The sequence below is a fragment of the Carassius carassius genome, chromosome 49, assembly GCF_963082965.1.
Source record: "Carassius carassius chromosome 49, fCarCar2.1, whole genome shotgun sequence".
NCBI lineage: Eukaryota > Metazoa > Chordata > Actinopteri > Cypriniformes > Cyprinidae > Carassius > Carassius carassius.
Window position 1 is genome coordinate 20,571,025 of NC_081803.1, and position 25,314 is coordinate 20,596,338.

General features: G+C 35.2%; 1 protein-coding gene across 2 annotated transcripts in view; it reads left to right on the top strand.

Annotated features, from left to right (window-relative positions):
* Positions 1-3,322: 3,322 nt before the first annotated feature.
* Positions 3,323-25,314, top strand: part of LOC132132863 (cAMP-specific 3',5'-cyclic phosphodiesterase 4D-like) — a 216,261-nt gene continuing 194,269 nt past the window's right edge. The window contains exons 1-2 of one of the 2 annotated variants that reach the window (XM_059545392.1): positions 3,323-3,462; positions 18,593-18,678. In XM_059545392.1, the coding sequence (XP_059401375.1) occupies positions 18,637-18,678 (42 nt within the window). In that variant the 5' untranslated portion in view covers positions 3,323-3,462; positions 18,593-18,636. The remainder of the gene's footprint in view (positions 3,463-18,592; positions 18,679-25,314) is intronic. The other variant, XM_059545394.1, reaches the window with a different exon arrangement.

Genomic DNA, 25,314 nt, shown 5'->3' on the forward strand with positions numbered 1-25,314 from the left:
AAAGAAAAATCAGGATTTTCCTCCGTATAAAAGACTTCAATGGGGACCAATGGGTTGAAGGTTCAAATTACAGTTTCAGTGCAGCTTCAAAGAGCTCTACACGATCCAAGACAAGGAATGAGGCTCTTATCTAGCGAAATGATCTTTCATTTTCTAAAAAATATAAAATAAAAATACTTTTTAATTAATCGTTTGTTGAGTTTATGGAGTTACGTTTGAATTGTACTGCGTGTTGAACATTTTATGTGTGCACTTAACAATGGAAAATTGAAATGCAATTAAATATTTAAAAATAAAAATATATATATACACTGTTTTTATTTTTTGTATTAAAAAAATCCTCATTTGTTGAGTTTGGCACTGTACTTTCACAGCTGGAAGTGAGGTAATCATGGTCCCGATGTTGAGTAGATCAAGAGGAGAATGGAAGAGACACAGCAGCTGTTTTAGGATGCTGTCTACACCTTTCAGGGGAAATTAGCAAGCAGTGGCTTAGTTGACTCAGTGTATTAATTGCCGGTTTAATTACTTCAACAATGAATCAATGCATGTAATTCAGTAGATGATGGAAAATTATCATGTTATACCTAATTATGACTTTTTTTGATGTAAGAAACCTTGACTAACGCTAGTAGACTTATTAAAAGCTGCAAATGGATTAATATGATCTTTTCCATGATATTCTTGGTGACTTTGGCACATCTTGTGCATGGACAGCGGCCATGATCATTGAGATTGTCTGGGTGGAACTCAGGAAATAGTTTTTTGATCACGTTATCCATTCAAAACAAACCTGACGTGCCATACTTTAGCAGATGAGACTTGCAACCAACTGCAACTGCATAATACTCTTAAGAGAAGCAATTAAGGTCAAGGCCGTAGAAGCAATATTCTAATAAGTATTTAATATGTAACTGATTCCTGATCTATTATATTGGTCTTGCATGATAGTTTACAATAATTGCTTTTGACATTATACTGTACTTGCATATCTTTAAGCCATTTGGCTCTTAGGAGGCAGATCTCTGCCCATAATTTACAGAGCTGTTATTCTGAATTTGTAGCTTACTGAAGAGTTGGAGGGGAAATGACTATATTGATGGTACACGGCACATATCACATTTTCTCACGCCTTTCCCAACCCTTTGTGAGCTACAGGCACGTAAAAACAACACCCACTGGCACTCAAAGCACGTCACTGTTTTCTTTGGGATAAGCAGAAACGCGTCAGCACAAGTTCATGTTGACTCTCACAGATTCCCCGACGAGCTTATTTTAACCAATTTCCTTGTCGAAAACAGCCACATCATCTTGCTCGTTTCACGTGATGCATGGGGTTACAGTAGCTCATCCTTTGAGACAGACAAAAGCAATGGCACAGAGGTTTTTTTTTTCTAAGTTGCAAAAAATAACTTAATTCCTTGCAGCTTTTGCACAGTATTTACATGCAGTAGTTACAATTGTAATGCTCGCACCAGCTGGGCTGCTTAAACACTGACACGAAGCCTGTTTTGCATCATGGTTTGCATTGATCATCATCATAGCATGCTGAATATTTAAACAAGGATCAGTTCCTTTGCTGCATCCCTTTGTTTGTTTGCAAGAACCGTATTTGGTGAAATTATACACTCAAGTACCACAATTCGTCTGAGCCAAGACAAGACGCTGATATCGCCTGACAGGCCACACTCATGTTACTAAATTAGGTCAATCTGCATCAAAATAATGGGTTTTATGACTAGTCAAATTGCGTAACACAATTATGTTTTTTTTGCTGTTAGTGTCCCCATTACATGTGATTCAGTGGAAACGAGCAAGCGCAGTGAGGTGTGAAACACATACTGTAAAACATTATATTCGGCCGATTTAGCAAATCTTGAAAACAGCCTCTGTTGTGGATGTTGTTTGTTTGTCTTTCCTTTATGACTCCAGGGTAGATGCTTAAAGGTCACTTGCAAATGAGTGTTAGCTGTAACTTGCACATGCCATTGAGAATTGAGATGAAAGTGAATTCAAATTTAGATGTAGTAAACAGGATGTAGAACTTTATTTTGAATTTGACAAAACTAATTTTTCTGTATAAATTACTCATATTTGGACTACTTTTAGAAACATTATATGATATTGAACTTATGAATGATTCATCCATGCATGCTTCTTTTTTTCAAATTTTTAAAAAATTAAAATATAACTAAATCTTCCTTTTATTGAACTTCTCTCTGGCGACGTGCAGGATCATTGTCATGACAAATGAATTATAATCAGTAATGATCAGTGTTTGAAATTCAGCATATAAAAAATTGTATTCAGATTATTTAAATGCTCTTATATTATTTTATGATCTTTTATTTAATGCACTACAATGGAAGAGTAATTTCACAGAATTTTCGTTTTACATTCAATATATTCACATGTTGATGCTAATGCATTTTTGTTTTAGTCTGTAAACCAAAAAAAAAAAATAAAAAAAGCTTTTTTTGGAGAAATCTATAGGCTAAATAAACAATGAGCTAATGTTTTAACAAAAATGTTCTTTCTTTTTTTCAAATTGCAATTAAGTAAATTTGTCATTTCACTTCAAATTCTAGTTTAACTCTTGTTGTCCAGTTCATTGTAAATTCACACTCATTAACTAAAAGAGAGCCATCATCAACAAAGAGAACAACATCTGAAGTGATTTGTGAAGTGGATGATTGAAAAGTGTAATTAAGGCAGGTTAATTCAATGATTTCATAAGCAGTGTTTTTTTGGTCATAGTCCTTGTATCTGATGAAATTCCTCTGTCTCTCTGGTGAGTCAGTCTGGCATTGAACATGGACATCAGTGCAGGTTTTATTGACAGCTCAGTTGAACTCTGCCCCTGGTCTTTGAGATTTTCCTAACTTTGAATGCAGAAGCAGCCATTCAAACTACACTGACCACAAAAACTACCCTTATTCGTCCCAAGCTCAATATCATCCTGACTGCATCGGCCAAACGTTTTCTGGCTCCTGAATCTTCATCAATGAGGCATGTGATCCAAATAGCACTTGAAAAGCGTTGCAGGCCGGTTAAACCTCAGAGAGGTGTGGTGCTGCTTTCGTATGCACAAACAGTGGAGTCAATGAGCGCTGTGTGGGATTAGAGTGCATTGTCAACGGTTCAGTAGGTTGTTCAGTGTCTCCCTGAGCTGAGCTGCACATGCAGCTTCGTCTTCTCCTCAGGCGAGTTGGAGCCAGATCTGCTGGTTTGGAAGGGGGTGGTGGGTGTGTGTGTGTATGTGACACATCATTGGCTTGGGTTGCACATACATCTCATTATTGTTAACCAGCATGTAACCACGCACTGGGCTGATAACTACGTCCAAGACAAGGATTCGTTCATCTTTTTCTCGGAGTAACAAGCCAATAGATGTTCAGTGGTCTTTTGTAGATGAAAACAAGTGTTTCTTCTAGTTCTTTGGGCATTGTTGAAAGCACACAGGTAAGTTTCTTTGCTGTCAGTCTTTTTTTAGCCTCATGCACGTTGACATCTGAGTCTCTGTTACAACAGGCAAGTTGAGACAGCTGCTGTTGGAGGATCTTGTTTCCTTGTTTTGGTAGCGATTGAGGTGCGCAGTGTTTGCTTGGCATCTTGAAATGTAACATCAGTTAAAATGGGTTAGACTTGTGCATCATTTAAAGAGGCCTTTGCTCATAATAATATTATCCTGTAGAAGATTTTAGTGGTTTTATTGTTTGGAAAATGTCACTTTGCTTTTAAGTTCTGTTGGGGGTCTTAAGTTGAAACACTCTTAAAAATAAATGTTTTTTTTATTTATTTTATTTTATTTTTTACAATTGTTTTTTAATTTTTTTTTTGCATCTATGGTTTCATGGAGAACATTTAATATCCATGCATCCAAATTGTTCTTTAGTGTATTGAAATGTTTCTTCATAATAATAAACATTTGTTCTATTTGCTGAAATGTTCTTTGGGGAAACCAGAATAGTTGTTCTGGCATTGCTGCAAAAACCTTCTTTTGGAAATGTTATTTTTAAGAGCATATATGGTTATTTGGAGATTAAGAAGGTTCTTGATGTTACGTTGTAGGTTCTTAAAACCTGAGCCTTTATTTTCTACAGTACTTGATGATGTGGTTGTTAGTTCTGTTGAAAGAACCATTTTTGGTCTTAAGTTGGTTTTTAGAAGATGAAGGATCTTGATGTAACTTTACAGATGTTTTTTGGTTTGTAGGTACATTAAAACCACCAGAACATTGGTTTTCTGAAGTAAAACATTTATAATGTTGCATTACTCATAGAGTATCACATTGAGGTACGTCACCTGAAGACTTGATGTGAAGATGTTTATGTATATAGTGACAGCATGATATTTGGACACGTTTGTTCTCATTTTGTATAACTTCTATTTTCATCTCAATGCTTCTGAATCAGCTGATTTTTAGTGTATGAAATCAAGTTCACAAAAAATTTGTTCTACCAGAGGAACCACAAGTATAGAAAGTCACTGATTTAGATAATTTTGAACATTGTTTATAATTCAAAACCAAGAAAACTTGTTAAATCTGGAAGTACAAGTGCAAAACAATAGTTTCTAGTGTTCAGTTAGGAATGGGGCTTTATTGTTTTGTATTCAGGAAGTCTCTTATTTCTTATTCAAATAGCTCACAGGTACTTTGTTACTGTACCTCGTGAGTTGGTGACCAGTAAGCACTAAGACATAAATAACCTCTCTTACTATGTTTTATTTTATTTTTACATAAATTGTTTTTTTTTTTATTTAACAGAATTTGCTAAGGCAGTTAATGAATGGAATAAACCCATAACCGTAAACCAGTGGTTCCCAGCCACGTTTCTGGAGGCCTTCCAACACTGCATATTCCAACTCTGTTTGTCTGTATTTTGCAGCATAGGTTTGTTTGGAAGCTTTACAGGTTATCTCATTTACTGATCTTTTAAATTGCGAAATAGCAGCAATTAGTCTCTGAATAAGACTGGAGCAATTACAGCATTCTGAGCAGTTATCCTCCTTGTGTCATGCTTCCTGCGTATGTGACGTAAATGTACAATACCTTCTTGAAATACCTGTCTGATCCATTGCATGAGTGTTTTTTTTCTTTTCTTCAATGAAACTTTAATTATGATCTCTTTGCATGCACCTTGCACCAATTATTCCGTCTCCCTGGAAATTCTTTCTTGGCTAAAGTTTTGACATAGAAATCTTGTTTTAGATTATTTAATGTACATAAATGTAGATTATACATGATTTAGTATAATAAATAGTTGTTTGGAAGTTACAAAAGTTCTGTCATTAACTTTAAACTGAGGAAATGACATGAACTATCTTTCTCAAGTGCAGATTCATTCTTTTTGATTTCTTAATTGTTGAGTGTTGGACAAGAAATTGATATTTAAAGCCAGTAGAGAAGTGCTGTTATCCAGAGCAGTGATTCACACACACTGCTGCATTGCTTGTAAAAGGCGTTGGCTTTACTTTGACGTTCCTGTGTAACCGAGAATGCATGAAATACATGAATTATCATGCAGATTGAGAGCACTGCTTACAAAACACACTTAGCTGTTAAATAAAAGTACAGCGGTGGAGCTTGTGTACTGGCTGCAGACTGCTGGGTAAATAGTGGGTTATTCAGTGTCAAATTAACCAAATTTCAGAAACTAAAAATACATTTTGAAAAATTCAATTTGAACATGGAGCTGCTTTGAAATCCTCATGTCTATGGGAATGAACTAAATAGGTCCTTGAAAATTAAGATTTCTAAAGTGCAAACTTTGGAAAAATAGTATTTATGGCTCTCAGACTGGTATGTTCTATGCAATTGTTTTGATAGAAAAATCACAAGTTACTTTTCATTTCATTAGTTTCAACATTATTTGTTCTTCAGATATTCCTCTTTGAAAGAAAAAAACTATCAGCTGAATAAAAAATGACCCACATTTGGTTTTGGGCCACTGAAAATGTGTACAATTGTCCAGTTTACAAATGGAGATATTCATAACTCTGGGATTGAATCTAAAAGGATATTAAAATATCTTTAATACTTTTTGAGTTACAGGCATGCAAACTTGAGGCAAAAAAATCGAAGTGCTTTTTTTTTTTCATTTTTGAACTGTCCTGTTGGGCATATAATCAATCAAAGATTGCTTAAGTCAACAGATTTTACTAATAGACCTACCAAATAGTGGATTACTCAGAAAATATGCATCTGTGACATTTAATATTTTGGCTTTTAAATATTTTTGGCCTACAGAAATTATATTAACAAAATAAAAATTTTGAGCGGGAACCTCTAGGTGAGTTGACATGGAATAACCCTAGTGTGTTTTGTATAGTGTATAGATTAGAAAAGACTCACCCCGCTTCAAAATAATGACATTTTGTTACTTTGCAGCATGAAATGAAGACTTCAAGTCACAGATTTTCAGTGGGGTTTAAGTCTGGGCTATGACTATAGGCCATACAAGGACATTCACCTTTTTCTCCTTCAACCACTGTGAGCTCAGTTTTGCTGTGTGCTTTGGTTCTTTGTCTTGTTGGAAGGTTAACGTTCTTCTCAGTTCCCAATGACAACATTCTGGCAGAGAGCAGCAGATTTTCCTCAAGAATTTGATAGTATTTTGCCCATCCATTTTTGCAAGTGCTCCAGTCCCTGGACTCCCTGCTGCAGAGAAGCACCCATAACAGGACATCACCACCTCCATGCTTTACTGGAGGAATGCTGTTATTTGGATCATTAGCTGCTGTATTGGATTTCCCCCAGACATATCGTTTGGTATTTGGAGGCGAAATAATTAAATATTAGTTGTATGTGGCCTTCACATACTTGCCAACCTTGAGACCTCAGAATTAGGGAGATATTAAAAAGGACCGGGGGGGGGGGGGGGGGGGGGGTCGTCATATATGTCACATACACAAACGATGTGTCGTCAAACTCGTCATATATAATATCACATACACAAACGCAAAGAAAAATGTAATTCATTTATTTGACAAATTCAATTCCTTAAGGCCTCTCCTCAGGAGGTTAGACCCTAATTTGTTAGCTACTGTAAATTAAGAGATATGAAATAGCTAGATCTTATCAATAAACATTTATTAATTCATAGCCTAATGCAACAATTACATAAGTAAACTCTCAAAACATTATAATTATGACATTTCATTTTAAAATTTTCATGTAACAGTCTAAAGCTAAATAAATAGCTGTTCTTGCCTTTCATTTCAGACGTCTGCTTCTAGGGGCCGTTCACATATCGCATCTTTTTCGCGCTCAAGGTCGTTATTTCAACCGTAGGTGCGCGGCTGCGGTGAGCACGCTCATAATGGAAGCAACGTGGTGCGCTACTTTTTCCAGGCGGGTTTTTCCTTCTCATCTCCAGAAATATATCTAGTAGTAAAGCTAATGCGAGCCGAGGTGAGGCTAGAAATCAATTAATCCTTTGCTGATACTTCTTCGTCGTCATCATGGAGAGCGCAGTTTGGTTGCATAGCAACGACAGACGCCATGGGAGCGCAAGCGTTTGGTCTAAAACGGCGCCCAGTGACGGATGGTGTAGCAATATTGTTGTCCGGGTGGAAATCGGGAGAAATTCGGGAGAAAGGTCGGTCCGGGAGATTTTCGGGGGGGGGCTTTGAAATTCGGGAGTCTCCCGGAAAATTAGGGAGGGTTGGCATGTATGGGCCTTCAAGATACGTTTTGGCAAAGCTCAGTCATGGCTGCATGCAGTCTTGAGTTTTTTTCTTGCAACCCTGCCATAAAAGCCAGATTTGTGGAGAATTTGTGATATTGTTGTCTCATCCCACATGGAAATAACCTATATAAACATATATGTTTTAATATAGGTTTTGATATAGGTTTTTAATGTATGTGACATATATAAAATTGGCCGTTTTTCTATATTATATGTACATGTACATATAATATAGGAAAACGGCCAGTTTTATTGTTTTTTTCCACATGGAAATTTATAGGTTATTTCCATGTGGGTGGACTTTTCTTTACTGGAGTGCCGAACCTCAGAGTTCATGCAAACATCCACATCACTGTAATCAAATGTGTTCTTAAGTGCTGCTTTTACATCGTGGTCAGTTTTTGTTGTGTTTATTTAGTTATTGAGAAGAAGGCGCCTAGTATATATTTACATATTCATCCAAATGCATGTTGTCAAGGTTAAATGAAGCGCTGTCTTCTTCTTTTGAACTGAATCAGGAGAGCTGTAATACAGTCTTGCGCTACAGCGCCACACTGGTCAACCTGAATTATTGCAGGCTTTCACATTAGGTAGATACGAGATCAAACCACTACTCAAAAACATTTGCCGACAATGTTTTATCGTCGATGTTGTCGATAATGTCCACAAATTGTTTCAGCCCTAGTATATATATATATATATATATATATATATATATATATATATATACACTAAAGTCAATACGTTACAGAGAGTCATGTGCTTTCACATCTCCCAACTGCTCAAAATCATCTATTAATGGCGCAATAAATTACACAATACTAGAATGCAAAACAAAAGCACCCTAAAACAGAAACTCAAAGCGAAATTAAAGGCTTTGACTTTACACAAGGAAAACTTTAGATTTTTTTACCTGACTGGTACTTCTTGCTCTGACTGACGCCATTATGTGGCATATATACACATATATGCAGCATATATATTATCATATATGTGCATATAAACTGCATATAGGTTTCATATGTGCGCATATATCCTCATATAGGTTCTTTCCATGTGGGATGCTCACAATGACCACTCTTGTCATAACTTCCTGCAGCTGCTTCAGACCAGTTTCCTCCTGACTCTTTCATTCAGTTTGGAGTGACGTCCTGATCCAGGGAGGGTCTGTGTTGTAGCAAATACCTTCCACTTCGTAATAATAAACTTCACTGTGCTTCTAGGCATTAATAAGCCTTTGAATTTTTTTTTTTTTTGTATCCATCTCCTGACTTGTGCGTGTCCACAACTTTATTCCGGAGTTCATTGCCTTGCCTCCTATAGTTGATTATTTGCTTCAGTCACACAACCAAGGACTGAAATGCTCCAGGAAAACTTTTCATTCTGAGCTGGTCAAAATGAGCACGGCTGATTTCAGTTGAAAGTCAAATGGCTCTGTGTGACATTGAGAAGGTGATAAGCTACATCTGATTGAATTTAAAAGTCATTTTAAGGAGGGGGTTGATCCTTTTTCCAAAAAAAAGGATCGTGGGAAGTCGTGGCCTAATGGTTAGAGAGTCGGACTCCCAATTGAAAGGTTGTGAGTTCGAGTCCTGGGCCGGCAGGAATTGAGGGTGGGGGGAGTGCATGTACAGTTCTCTCTCCACCTTCAATACCACGACTTAGGTGCCCTTGAGCAAGGCATCGAACCCCCAACTGCTCCCTGGGTGCCGCAGCATAAATGGCTGCCCACTGCTCCGGGTGTGTGCTCACAGTGTGTGTGTGTGTTCACTGCTCTGTGTGTGTGCACTTCGGATGGGTTAAATGCAGAGCACGAATTCTGAGTATGGGTCACCATACTTGGCTGAATGTCACTTCACTTTCACTTTTCACTCAGTGATTGTTTTTTTTCTGACATGTTGGTGTTTTATCTTTCACTTGGATGTTATAAGTTGCACTGAGTAAATACAGCTCTCTGTCAAAACTCTCTGTCTTCATTTCAGGCTGCAAAGCAACAAAATGTCATTATTTTAAAAAGGGGGTGATTATTTTCTTTACCCACTGTATATAATGTTAACTTCACTGCATGTATCATCTTCCGAGCGACATAATTATAGTAAATTTACATGCATGTCACATATGTAAACAAGTTGCTCACTGATAAATGTCCCAGACATTTCATGTGTTGTCAGGAGTAATTATTAGTATAAAGCCTTCTCTTCAAATCTCTTGAGGCATTAGTGTCTGTGATTTCACATTGTTTATTCTGTGTTCGGTTGCAGCCAACGCATTTCAAACACTAAACCTGATGTGTTAATTACAATCCAGAGAAGATCATTCCACAAAGCTATCATTACCCAGTGTCATCTGTAAGAGGGAGTTGCATTTTGAGCTGCACAGAATGGAAAAGCCTGCACCAGTTTTTCCAGCATTCATTTTTTTTTAAGCATCAGGTTTTGACAGTCACACTCCATAGAGGAATTCTGGGTTGTTTTGTCTCATTTGTCTCTGATCAGTTTCTAAAGCCAAGTTTATTGGGCTTTGAAGCACATCACATCACAGCACAGTGATTTGTCTTTGTGCAGTCCTTTTTGGAGGTTTGCCGGCTGCTGTTTTTAGACTCTTTTTGTTTGCAGGTTTACCCATCATCCATCAGGAGACTGTTCATCTAGCCATTTAATCATTTGCAACCTCAATTCATCTTTGATATCGAGTCACTCTAGCAGTTATTTTAAAATTGGACGTGTTTCATCTAGTTTCGTTTGGCAAATCTGTATGGTCTGTGAAAGACACAAAAAGTATGAGACAAAAGCTGTTCTTAATTTTTGTAAATAGTATGTGGAATAGTATCCAACTATAAACATTTCCAACAATTGTTTGCTATATTTTCATTGAGATCTCATGCATGTTTAAGCCTGAGAATGGTGACAATTATCATATTGAAAATAATAATGGTTATTTTGCAATTTTTTACTAATTTTTGGTATAAATGCCTTGACTTTTGGACAACAGAGTAATATAATATATTGGCAGTCATCAGTACTGGTCTTTATAATCAAAATAAAAAATAAACCCAATACTTTTATGTCCTACCAATTGTTAAAAACAAATAAAATATTTATTCTATATAAATCGTTATATTTATAAGTATCCCTTTAACAACTAATACCTTATTAACTATTAATAAGCAGCAAATTTAGTTTATTGTTTTTAAATGTAAAGTTTATTGAGGAAAAGTTGTAGTTTAAAGTGAATTTGTGTTATCTATTCTAAAGTGTTACCAAATCTGTTCAACTACACAAGAAAAAAAGTCGTCTACATCTTGGATGGCCTGAGTAAATAGAACATCAAATTTTTATTTTTGGGTGAACTATCCCTTGAATGTCTCAAACTGTGCTCAGATTTGCCAGGAAAGCAAGGTTTGCAAGAGTCAGAGATCTCAATATAAACTCATCCATTTCTCATCGAGTTCCTCAAAGAGGAAATGATCTGAGCTGCTTTTCTAGCTCTAAACTCATACCGAATGTCAAATGTTGCACATTTGCTTCAAGTTTACGTTTTCCCCAAGGACAGATTTTAGGAGAAACATCCAAGACAAAGTATAACTGAGAACTCCATTAGAACTAATGAGCTATGAAAAAGAAACAATCTTTTCCTCTGGGTTATTTAACTCAGATCAAGCAAGTTGTCTTTTTCCCCAAGACTTTAGTGATTGACTGTGATGGTATCTTGACAGCTCTTGATTGTGTAGGTTACTCAGCACTGGCAGACTGATGGTGATTTGTATTGAGACGGCGTGCGATGAGCATCGTCTATTTCAATCAGCTTCCAGATCAGGCAGACACCAGCTATTGAGCGTGATTTCACGTGGCACACATTTTCCATGAGCTCATTCTTTTTACTGGGATGAAACTGTACTGCTGGCAGCAGCTTGACGACACGACCCAATCCGACTCCTTATGAATCAATATCAATGATTAAATTCCCAGTGAGATGGAACAGATTTTTAGGGTTAACTGAGAAGCAACACATTCAAGAGCCATGGGTCCGAGGAGTACTAAAATCCATTGATGGCACCATCAAAATGAGGATTTTTTTATTAGACATGAGCATTTGGCAATAACCCAGGGTGCTTATGAGCTTTTTGAATTTTAATATAGTTAATTATTACTCATAACAGTAGCTTAGTAATGGCACAGAGCTGTTGCATAGTTGCAGAGGCTGGAGCTGCTCTCTGCTTGCTTATTTTCTGATAATGCTATGGAAACTGGTTACAAATGATTATGATGATCTGCCCAAGCCATCATTTATTGTTTTTAATCTTGCTTTGATTATATTTATTTCATCATTACATGTTGAATTGGCCTCTCTCCTGTCATAAATCTGTAACGGCGCTGGAACATGACTCACTATGCTTAATTAACTAGCTTGAGGCCGGGGAAATCAGCTGGAGAACTGATCTCTAGTAGCTCAGTAGCGACCCCTATTGGAGCTAACTGACCACGACATGAAAAGCCATGAAATGGAATTGTTAAAGTCCTGTTACTGTTTATTCAGCTATAAGACTAGCCACTGAGTACTGAGCAACAATCAGACCCGAGTATGTCCAATGTTTCTACATTTGTTTATTTTGTCTTTTATGTGGGAAGCATTTATTTAAAATCAAAATCTTTTGTAAAATCATAAATGTCTTTACTGTCATTTTTGATCCAATAAATGCATAAAAAGTACTGTTTCTAGAAATCAGAAAATGTAACCAATCACAGGTTCCTCCTTGACTGTCAATCAATTTGTGTGTTTGGATTTAGTGATACTGGGTTGGTTGACATGTTTTAGAGGGACTGGGTTTTTGGAATAAGTGTGTTTGGTCTGGTTTAGCAAAAGTAATATAAGTTCACAGAAAAAAAAGGCACAAAGACTGTCACTGGGGTGATACTCTTTCAAAGGGTACTTTTTTTTTTTTTACCCCTAAATGGTGCATAAGTACCTTAAGGGTATTAGTACTGTACCTAAAGTGTATATGTATTGGTACATATTTGTGCCTTTCACAAAGGTACCTGCCCAGGGACAGCATCTGTACCTTTTTTTCTGTTCTATTCTACTTCAAAATGTCATGTTTAATTCAATGTTGTAAGCTTATGCACAGTTTTTTTCATCACAATTTTCTCAGTGTCTGAACTGTGCTCTAGGACATACCGGATTTTACACTGAAAATCAAGTCAAGTTCATCTATCTTTTATGATTATAATTAAATAACATTGCTTTAGGCTTAAGGATCTGATGAAATGTCTACACAAAGATAAATGACCTTAGTTGTAGCCAATTGCTGTTACTTTGAAACGGATATCATTGGCTGGGAGTGTGATTTTATTGGCTTGTTGGCTCAGTGAGAAGAACAAAAATATATATATTTTTTCTTAAGATCTAAGTTTGTATGATTTGCGAAATTTGCTCTTTGCACTTTGAAGGTCTAAATGAAATTGTAAGAAGTAAAAAGTCTTGATTTTCTTCCCTTGGAAATGTAACTTTGTAGAGTGCAGATCTTCCGTTTTACAATATAACTTCCTAAAAAAATTACATTTTGGTAATAAAGTACAATTAATTTATATTAACGACTTGTCATGGCTTGAGCTGTGGTTGAATATTTCTTAAAATAATAAATATTCTACATTAGATTACATAAAATCAAATCAAATTGACTTGATGTTCCTAATCCCACCTTCGTTCCAGTGGGTCCCAGATACACTTATGAAACAGTGTCCTCCAGAAAGCTTTCTCTGTTGCTCTGTATGATGAGGTTATTCCCTCAGCAACCCAGGTAATTTTAGATACTGATTGGCCAGGTAGTATTTGAAACCCCAACTTAGTTGTCTGGATATTGTTTCACTTTTAATATTACACTTGAGAGATTGTGCATCAAAATAACAAATCTATGGCATATTATTTTATGTTGTTTCTCCATGCATCATAATTTATTTTTGTTATGTTAGTGTCAGAAAGCTCACAAATGTACCGCCTACAGTCCGTTCACTGACTGACTGCACACATAACTGGGAAGCACTTGCAAACATGCCAGTTTCCAATCAGATTTCATTAATTGTTATGCAACTTCCTGCAGTCAGAGTGCACAGGTCTTTATCAATCTGCATGGCAACAGAGTTCTGTGTTAAAAGTTACCGGACTGCAGCACTGAACACTTTTGAAGAACAACAAATCACAGGATTTGCCGAAGTTTGCCAGGTTAGTGTCATCAAATCTTTAAAAGGTATTGGGGGTTTGGTTTTGAGGCATTATGAGCAAGTAAACTAAATATTAAAGAGCAGAACTGTGAAATAATGTGGGGAATAATCCATTTTGGGTAGGTGATGGTGCATAACATTTGTCGACATCAGGATTTTAGGTTAAAATAAACTTTTTTTTTTTTTTAGAAAAAGTAGTTTCTTTCAGACTTTTTGTCACTACAGTTAATTTTGAATGGTCCATCAGTGTGACAAATTTTTTAGAAGTACAAATATTACATGTCATCCCTTAGTACTCATTATGTTTGTAGAGACAGCAATTCTGATTTAAAGTCTACAAACAGTGCTGTCAATTGCCTTTTTTCCATGCTGCTCCCTGCTCTCCCTGTGATGCCAAAAGAATTCAGCAGACAATACAAGTCTGTTTCACATGAGCCCTCCAAAAAACAGTTACTGAAAAATATACTATAATATATTGATAAATGTACAGCTGAATGTCTGCCACTGGAAAAATGCTTTTGGCACCATATTGATATAAACTACCAATTCAAATGTTTACAGTACAGTAAAAATTGGGAAATATTATTACAATTTAAAGTAACTGTTTTCTATTTGAATATATTTAAGAAAGTATTATTCATTCCAGTGATGCACAGCTGAATTTTCACCATCATTACTCATTACATAATTCTTCAGAAATCATTCTAATATGCTGATTTGCTGCTCAAGAAATATTTCTGATTATTATCTATGTTGAAAACAGTTATGCTGCTTCATATTTTTGTGGAAGCTGTGACACTTTGTTTCTGGATTCTTCGATGAACAAATCAGAGCAGCATTTATTTTAAATAGAAATCAAAAATTTCTTTACTGTCATCCATTAAATGCATGCAAGTATTCTGTATTCTTATCCCGTACAGTAGCTCCAACAGGAGCTATTGAGGCCATTCCTCAAATCCTCCTTAGATTGATTTTGATGTGTCTGTGTCTAGCAGCAGTGAGACAGTAACTAAAGGCCTCACAAGGACACCTGTACGAGTCTCGCTGATGCACAGTGATGTCAGGAACAGCTTCCAAGTCAGCTTCCTCCCTGAGAGGAACGTGCTCTGGATGCTGGATGTGCCCTAAAATTCCATTCAGACTACTTAATATCCTTCATTATCATTTCTGCCCCCTGGTTCATCTTCCATTTAATATCAGCGCCTGTAGCAGTGAAACTGAATTAATGCACTCTAATGATATAAAATCCCACAATTATCCGAGGACTTTCTGAGGTGATTTAGAGAGTCTTCAGGAGCATAGGGCTAGTTTAAAGAGCAGTAGGAGATTGCAGGGACTCTGCTGGCTATGGATTCTTACCGGATTCAGAAATAACCCACGGTGACTCACTGCGCTAAACCGTCAATCTTATCCGTATGTGACCGTGGAAGAACTTCCCGTTATTGAAAAGAACTTGACTTGTTATTGTAGCCAATTCAGCGCAACACTTTCCAACTCCACCTACACAGATCTCACTTTACATCACGGGCCTTATTACAGAGAAAAACGTCATTGTGACTTAAATGACATGTCATGACAATCAGCGAGGAATTTTCATGTTTAGTTTTCTTCCACCGCACCCATTGTGTGACTGTCAGCATTTCCCCTTTGTATTGAAAGTATTCGTCAGACTTCTCGTTTTAGTTGTTGGACTATAATCTATCATTTTTAATAACAGTCTGTCTGTTTAAAAAAAAAGCATCAAATAGGGACGTTGCGGTTTTGTGGCTGTTAGTTCTCAGTTGTTGTTTATTTAATTATCATATTTGTCTCAGATGTCTCACCTAAAATTCATCAGGAGAAATGAACAGACATACGTGAGTCAATGACATAAAATCAGAAATATTTGAGTTCATATGGAGATTTCTGGCTTTTGGTTGCACACTTTGAGACACCCTAGAAGAGAGATATGTGAGATTACTATTTATTTTTCACATTAGGAAAATTTTGAGAAGCAGGAGAATTTAAAGTCAACATAAAATGGATTTGATTTAATTGAACAGTTTTTTTTTTATTAAATGTTTGTCTTTATAATCTTTCAGCATCTTACAAACTTTTCTTTCAGCTTACTTCACTTATGCTTATTTCGACTTTATTATTTCTTTTTCAACCACCTGACATATAAAGACAATTTATACCATCCAAATGATTGTCAATCAGTGTTATTTTAATGTTATTGCTATTATAGTATTTATTAATATTTAGAATTTTAATTTAGAATTTTCTGTTTTCATTTAAAAAATGTTTTATTAAGTTTTAGGGTAGCAGTTTACAATGAGGTTAATTAGATAATGCATTAGCTAACATGAACTAACAATGAAAAACATTACTTTACAGTATTTATTGTTAATAAAAACGTTCATATTAGTTCACAGTATATTAACTATTGTTAACACATGCCACTTTTGATTTAAATAATGCATTAGTAAATGTAAACTAATACAGTTAACTGATTTGAACTGATTTTCATATTAGTTTTGATTTGAAATGAGAAATTATTACTTTTTATTTCAGTTAATTTTATTATTTCAACATTTTAATTTTTTAATTTAAATTTTTCTAATATTTCTATTTTATTTCAGCTTTATTTCAATTAATGAAAATTAATATAATAGATTTAGAGATCCCTTTAGATCCTCTCGGTGGATGATATTAGTTGTTTTAAACGCTAAATATCCTATTCGACTCTGAAATATGCCACCATGGTCTGCTTGCTTACTTCAATCAAAAGTCTCCATTTGCACTATTTTATTTTTTTTACTAATCTACCAAATCTAATCCACTATCTAATCCACCAAATCTTCTAAATCTGTGAGAAAACATTGAGACATTAAGGAGATCACATTCTTATGAGCCGATTTGTCCCACTGTTTTTCACTAACGTGAAGCAGCATCAGGCTTTCCGCTGTCACATCACTTCATCTCTCTTCAGTCTTTCATTTCCTGTAGGTAAATAGGGAAGAGGCTGCAGGAGATCTCTGCTCATCTCAGAGTGTAATTATTCTGTGTGTGTGGCTGTCCTGTGTTTCCGTCAGGTGTTGAGAATGACAGCAGAAGAGCTTAGAAATCCTTCTCTAGCTGATGAGGAGACGGATGAAGAGGCTGGCAGTCATTTCATTTCACAGTCTATTGGCTCTGTGTTTTTCGTAGGCTTAAAGTGGCGAACATCCATGAAACTTCCCGTCTTGTCCTTCAGAGTTTCGAGTTTCTGTCCGTTTGATGGAAAATGCATGGGCTGAGGCTGCGCTGGTGGGCTGCTTAAGACACGTCATGTGTCTTTCTTCTCTTCTTTGTTCAATCTGTTGCTGATTTGCATGATTTGCTGGCTCAGGTTTGTTGCATTACTCTACAAAGCTGGATTCATCTCAACTGTTGTCTTAGAGTGGGTGTTCAGCTCGTCTGTCCTCATTTTAATATTAACTCTGACCCTGTTGCTCTGTTTTAAAACCTAGTGAGTTTTCTCACTGACTACTCTCTAAGATTCTAATTTAAAACTCTATTCATGGGCAGGGACATTAACAGTCTCTCAAGTAGCCACATAAGTAGTGTACTCTACTTCATTTTTAATACTTTGATGTTAGCATGTTGATTGGTTTACAACTTGATACATATATGTGACCCTGGACACCAAAACCAGTCTTAAGTGTTAATTTTTTAAAATGGGAATTTATACATACATACATACATACTAATCAAAAATAAAGTTTTGATATATTTACGGTAGGAAATTTACAAAGTATCTTCATGGAACATGATCTTTACTTAATATCATAATGGTTTTTGGCATAAAAGAACATTTTTCATGTTTGACTCATACAGTATATTTTGGCTATTGCTATAAATGTACCCCAGTGACTTAAGACTGGTTTTGTTCTCCAGGGTCACAAATATATATATATATATATATATATATATATATATATATATATATATATATATATATATGTGTGTGTGTGTAGGGTTAGGTGTAGGGTTGGTGTAGGGCCATAGAATATACAGTTTGTACAGAATAAAAACCATTACGCCTATGGGATGGACCCACTTTACACAAAAACACCCCTGTGTGTGTGTGTGTGTGTGTGTGTGTGTGTGTGTGTGTGTGTGTGTGTGTGTGTATGTAAAAAAATAAGTAGAACACATACTGTAGATATTTATGCATTCATTTATTTGTGCATTCATTTATACGTTCGTTTATTTATAGATGTTTGTTTATGCATGTATTTATTTATACATTGTTTATGCATTTAATCATTTATCCATAAATGCGTACATTTATGCATTTATTCATTCATGCATGCATTTGTTTATATGCATTTATTTTTGTATTTATGCATTCATTCATTAATTAATTAATTTGTTCATTTACACAATTATTTATGAAGTTGTGCAATTTTTTTTACGTATGCATATACAAGTGATTATTTATTTATGCATTTATTTATTCATGAGTTTATTTGGTAAAGGTGCCTATGATGCCTAAAAGTATTGTCTAGATGAACAGCTTACTGCTGTAGGAACTGAAGCAGAGCCCGTCTGATTCATTGAATATTTTGGTCTCCTATACCCATACCCATATGTCTAAAGCAGTTTTACCAGGTCTATTTTGACTCTTTGACTGGCTTTATTGTTGTTTTCCTCTTCTAGCACTTTGACTGTGTGAGGAATTACATGCTGGAACATCTCGCAGGATGAAAAAGATCGACTGCACAGCGGCAGACTCTCCAGGGACTGTGAGTACATTTTAGTACTCCTGTACCTTCACTGTACAAAGTGTCAATGAGGAATAAATCCCATAATGTGAATCTTTGGAATGGGGTGAAGCATTTTTATTATGTTCCACTAATTTGGCATAGACAAAGCCCTTTCGGCAGTATAACAGCCATCAGAGCCTCGTTCTTACAGTATGTTCATTTCTCTCGCTTTTTTTAATTGCAATCATTCTTTGCCTTTGAGGTTTGATGATTCATTCTGGGAGCTCTGGGCGATACATGTAATATTCAAGATTTTTTTGCAAGGAAAAAATGGATTGCAGCTAAGTTTAAAGGCAAATGGTGGTAAATAAAGCCATGAAATGCAGCTCTGATTTGATCATTACAAAACAATGGCACCAGAAGCGATTACATTACTCATTTAAAGGCAAAATGAAATTAAAGGGACTCTATTTGCTTTCTCAATACACATTCCTATTATTGGGAATGATTCATCAGTGCATGCATGCCCCTAAACAATTTTTTGTCTTTATAATCTATACTGTAAATCAAATAAATTCCAATCAACTCCAGATGAGTAAAGTCAAGTCCTGTTCTATACTCAGAAATACATACCAAAGTAAATGGGTTGCCAGTCTTTCTACTTAAAAATGTAACTTTTAATTTAACGTTACTTGCTGAATTTGTAAAATTTACTTGACATTTCTGAGTGAAAATAGTTTCCACACCAATTTTTTTTTCAGTGAATAACTATATATAAAAATATTAATATTTCTAAAACTATGCAGAAAAACAAACAACAACTAAAAGTTACTAAAAAGTTAACTATAGACATTTTTTTTAAATCATAAAACTAAAACTTACTATACAACATCTAAAAACTAAAAGGTAATAAAAAATATACTGTCATATTTTAAATATAACCTAATAAACAACAACAGCAGCAACCAAAAAACTATTTCCAAAACTTTAATTAAATTAAAATGAAAACTGAAAATGTAAAAGTAAGATAAGTGATGTTAAATAAATCAATAATTGAAATATTTTTGTCCATTATAGTTCACATTGTCAGCTCGAAAATGGTCCATGCACGCCCTTTTGCTAAATGTAGCACAGTGTTTGGGTCAGTCGTGTGATTTGTTGGGGAAGTGTGTGTCACCGTCGGACAGCTTTAATGTGACAGAGTGTGTGAGATCAACGTCACTTTCTGCATCGCCAGGCAGCATCAACGTCATGTTTGACCAGCAGGGCAGCTGCAAATCGTTTCTAATGCCTTTAAATGAGGGCACAGAGCACCACCAGCAATGACGAGCGTGTTTGCGCTGGCTGCCTTTAAGTGCTTTTATAATTACGTGTTCAAATGGCATCACGGAGTGATGCTGCATGGGCTGGAGGAGTCAAGGTGGAGCGCAACTTCCGGCAGAAATGAAAAAAATCATTTGTCTCAGTTCTTTCTTCTAGACAGTAATAAGGAAATCTTTGTAAGTCTCTTGCTCTTCTCAGTTTTTTCTTCTGAGAAAAAGCTCACATTAATCTCAGACAAGATCTCACCCTTATTTTCAATTGCTCAATATACCAAATTGTCTGAGATTTCAGTATGAACTGAGACATTTCTCACCTAATTCTTTTCAAGAATTGATTAAATTATTTTTATAGTGCTATACTCTATACATCAATCACAGTTATCATCACCTAAAACTTAAAGATAAACATGTTCATTACTTTAAATAAATTAAACATTAATCAAAACAAAATGAAATATAAAAATCCTTAATCTTATTTTATTTCAGCTAGTTGCCAAGGCAACATATTCGTTTAGTTTAAGTTGAAGTACACTGTAAAAAGATTTTTCAATTACTGGACTTTGTTTTACAATATATATATATATATATATATATATATATATATATATATATATATATATATATATATATATATATATATAAAATACTCAAAACTACAATAAAATGTAATGTTTATTTCAATGTGTTACTGATTATTTATAATTATTTTTGAAACTTACTTGCAATTTCTGAGTGAAAACAGTTTTCACCATCAAATTATTTCAGTGAATAAAATGAACTAATAAGTAAAAATTCAAAATTTTAAACTAGACATAGGAACCCCCTATGAAAACCCCCTACGAAATAAACTTAGCATAAAAACTATATGGACGCATTTAAAAAAGTAAAATGTAATAACACTATATAGACATTAATTTTTTTTAAACTAAAACAAATTGAGCAAACTAAAACTAAATCTTAATAAAAAACAATATAAGCATAAAAAAGTCACATGAAAACTAAATAAACAAAAACTATAACCTGAAATAGTTCTCCTAAAAATGAAAATTCTGTCATTAATTACTCACCCTCATGTCGTTCCAAACCTGTAAAACATCTTTGGAACACAAATTAAGAAATTTTTGCTGAAATCCGAGATCTCTCAGTCCTTGCATAGACAGCAAAACAACAACCACATTCAGGTCACAGAAAGCTAGTAAGGACATTGTTAAAATAGTCCATGTGACATCAGTGGTTCAACCATAATAGCTCAAAGCTTCATATAATTACGATTGGAACACTGATGTCACATGGACTATTTTAACAATGTCCATACCACATTACTGGGCCATAAAAGTTTCAGTTGAATTGTTGTTTATGTAGCTATTATTCATCAAAAATATCTTAATTTATGTATTGAAGATGAAGGAAGGTGTTAGGGGTTTGGAACGACATGAGAGAGAGTAATTGATGACAGAGTTTTCTTTTTGGGGGAACTATCACTTCAATAAAAAATATTTAGACATATTTTAAAAATATTGAACTATATAAAACTATACAAAACTATACAAAACTACAACACAAAATAAATACAAAATAAACAAAAACAAAACTAAAATGTAATAAAAACTACTTAAAGGGGTCTGCTCTGATTGGCTAGCTGACCCAGTGCATTGTGATTGGCCAAACACCGCAAGCACTAGTCGGAAATGTAACGCCCCTTTTCATAATTGCGAGCTTCATCTTTCAAAATAAATGTAAAGACAGTTAATAATGTCCTTAGTTTTACCATCAGTTCAAACCCAAAAGAGGAACAGAGAGGCGTGACAGACAGAAGCTCGTACGTGTTTGCAGTACACAAGCCACGGATGGTTAAGACAGCTCACTCCACTGTGTGACCGTGTCTCTCTCTCTCTCTCTCTCTCTCTCACACACACGTGTGCTAGCACACACACACACACACACACACACACACACACACACACACACACACACACACACACACACACACACACACACACACACACAATGCACAAAACTCTGCATTTGAACAGTCAATAGCAAATACTTAAACTAATAACAAAACATACTTACAGTAGCTGATTCAGAAGCACCAGATTGTCGTAGCAAAGTCAGAAGTACCTCCTCTCCTAGGTTCACGAAACAGTCGTCCACAAATGCGTTGCTGTTCTGTTGTAAGTAATCTTAAAGATTCCTAAAGCCATCAACTCTCGGAAGGCCAAATAAAGTGCTTTTGCATTCTCCTAGATACACACAGCATCTCCCTGACATGACTGCTTCAACACAAACTGCGGTTACTGAAACCATACCTTCTTTCTTTGCGTGAACATTTGGACGACATTATGAAAATATTTCCTCATAGTGATGTAGAGATGTGGTGGTGTGTTTGAATCAGCTGTTTTAGGAGGGTGTGGCAGAGTCATAACTTTGATAAAGAATATCTCTTTGGTTTTTAGGACTTTAGTCTTTCAGGGATCTTATCTATGCACTATCAGCTTGTAACACTCCAAAGAGAAAGGAAAAATTTTAATCGCATCATATGACCCCTTTTAAAATACTATTTAAAAAAAAACAGAACTAAAACTAAAACAAAAACTAAAATATTAAAGTCATATTTTATAAATAACCTAATAAAATGAACAAAAATAACAACAACAACAAAAAATTACCAAAACTATTAACAAAAACGGATCAATGGCACTATAATACCACTGGTGTGTTTTTCTATTCCTTAAAAGGGATTTTACATCCTAGCCGGGTTGATATTTAATACTCCATTATACTCCATTAAGTCTCCTGAGCTTTGAAAAAGCAACCTCTGAGCAATAAATAGATAGAATAGATTGGCAAATAATGCTCACAAGTCATTAGAAGCCTTAACCCATGGCTTTCCATCAGTAAGCCTTATTGTTTATACTGTATCTTCAATGTCTGGTGTGAATTATCTGGAGAACTACAGCAATGTACCACTATTTTCCTCAATCAGCCATCTCCTCCATATCTTTGTCATCGGCGTGCTGTGATTGGCTGATTCTTTAAAAAGGCACACCCCTTTCTTTCTGGCAGTGCTTGACAACATGCCCTTTTTTTCCGAAGCAGGTTATTCATAGGTTTGCGTTTATCCATACGCAGGCATGTCATGTAGCATCTGTCTGTCAGATAGACAGCGTCCTTTCATCCGCTCACACACACATTTATGCTAACCTCAGAGCAGAACATTAGCTGCGATGTGGAGTCCCACATGTTTGATCGCATCCTGGTAGCTCCTGATTCAATTAATCTGATCTGATTAACAGTAATAGAAGAAGATCTTACCAGTAGCGGCCTGAAATTTTCACAGATCAAAAGAAGGCAATGCAGCATCTGCCTTTCAAGCACACTCAGCAACCCACTTATCAAACAAATGCTCTTCCTGGAACTTTTATAATAGAAAATGATTATGGTGTTCTTTCACATAAACGTACACAAAACGACAATTGCCACGATTATCTTGGTAAGGTAAATCACAAAAACATGTACAGTACAGGTCACATTTTACCACTATATCAAAAAGGAACAAAAAAGCAATAATATTTTTATTTGCATTAAGAAATGAAAGCCTACAGGTACAGTACAGGTACAAGTTTGATCGATTGATTTATTCATTTATTTAGACTATTTTTTATTTAGACTATTTTTTGCCTATTTATTTAGACTTTTATTTGTTTAAACTTGTTTAATAGTTTTGACTAATGTATACATGCATATATACTGTACATACACATATACATATAATTATACATTACATTTATTTATTTATTAGAACAATAAAACGCATGCATGCAATTTAGATTATTGTAATTGTGTGGGTGTTTTTTCCCTATAATTTTTTAATGTTTATTCTCATTATTACAGTAAATCTCTCAAGAACATATCCATGAAAATAAATTACATAATGACATTGAAGTCTGTGTTTAAAACTGTGTAGAATTAACATTTTATTAAGTTATTTAGACAATTTATTTATTTATCTTTTTAAGAAAATGACTCAGGTAAAATATTATAGTAAAAGTGGTGAGAATAGAATGTTTTCCAATTAAAATATTTTTTATAAACTAAAACGGTACAATCCATGATGTAAAATAATGCTCTTAAAAATATGCCCTATTATGGGTTATGAAAGATTCATATTTTGGCTTTGGGAGTCCCCAACAACAGGTTGACATGAATGCAAGGCCAAAAAACACTTTTATTGTCTTATGATATACATAGATTTTTTTCCTTTTTTGCTCAATAACTCCCAAACAGTTCACTCAATGATTAATTTTTCCGAATCCCTCCTTTGCGTGACACTATACTGCTGTGATTGGTCTGATGACCCAGTCTGTTGTGATTGATCTACTGCGTGCAGCACATGTCAGTAACAGAACACCCATCCTCATTACTTAGCCCACAGCTCAGTGGTAAACACCCAAACAGCCATGGTACAGTATATGCGTTAGGCTAATGCAGAAATATAGTGATAAAGCACTGCAGTTTGTACACCAACGTATTGCTCTATTCTTTATCAGAACTGCAAGTAATAACAACGACAAACATTCACAATTCATCAACACATTTCTAGACAATTGCGAGTGAACATATATTGCTGTTAGCTGGTTTGACAGAGACCAACAAGCAGCACAGAGCGAACACAACACACACAACTAAATACATATTTTTCATGCTACAGTGCAGAGTACATTACACAGAGTACACAGCAACAGTTTTTAAAAGAATTCCTCCACTTTCAGAATACACATTTCCTGATACTTTGTAAAGAATTTAAGGTTTTTGAGGAAAACATTCTACTATTTTTCTCCATATAGTAGACTTCAGTGGTGGATAGAAGATTAAAAGTTTCAGTTTCAGTGCAGCTTCAAAGGGCTCTACATGATCCCAGCCGAAGAATAAGGGTCTTATCTAGCCAAACAATCTGTAATTTTCTGTAAAAAAATATTTATACACTTTTTAACCACAAATGCTTGTCTTGTCTAGCTCTGCGAGGTGCATGCATACTGTGTCTGTGTACAACGGTTCAAGATGTCTAAGGCTACGTTCACACTGCAGGGCTTAATGCTCAATTCCGATTTTTTTGCAAGGCCGTTCACATTTTCAATTAAATGCGACCTTTTGTGATCTGTGTGAACGTGAAATGACCAAGAAATGATCCGCATGCGCAGAAGACTACTCAACGGTTAACGACGTCACTCGTTGTTTGCGGAAGTAGCTAAACATGGATGTCAACAACAGTGTAGTCAACAGCAGAGCTCGTTTAGCAATATTAAAGTTATTTAAGCAGCATCGTCCGCCATGGTTGTTGTTTATCTTCTCA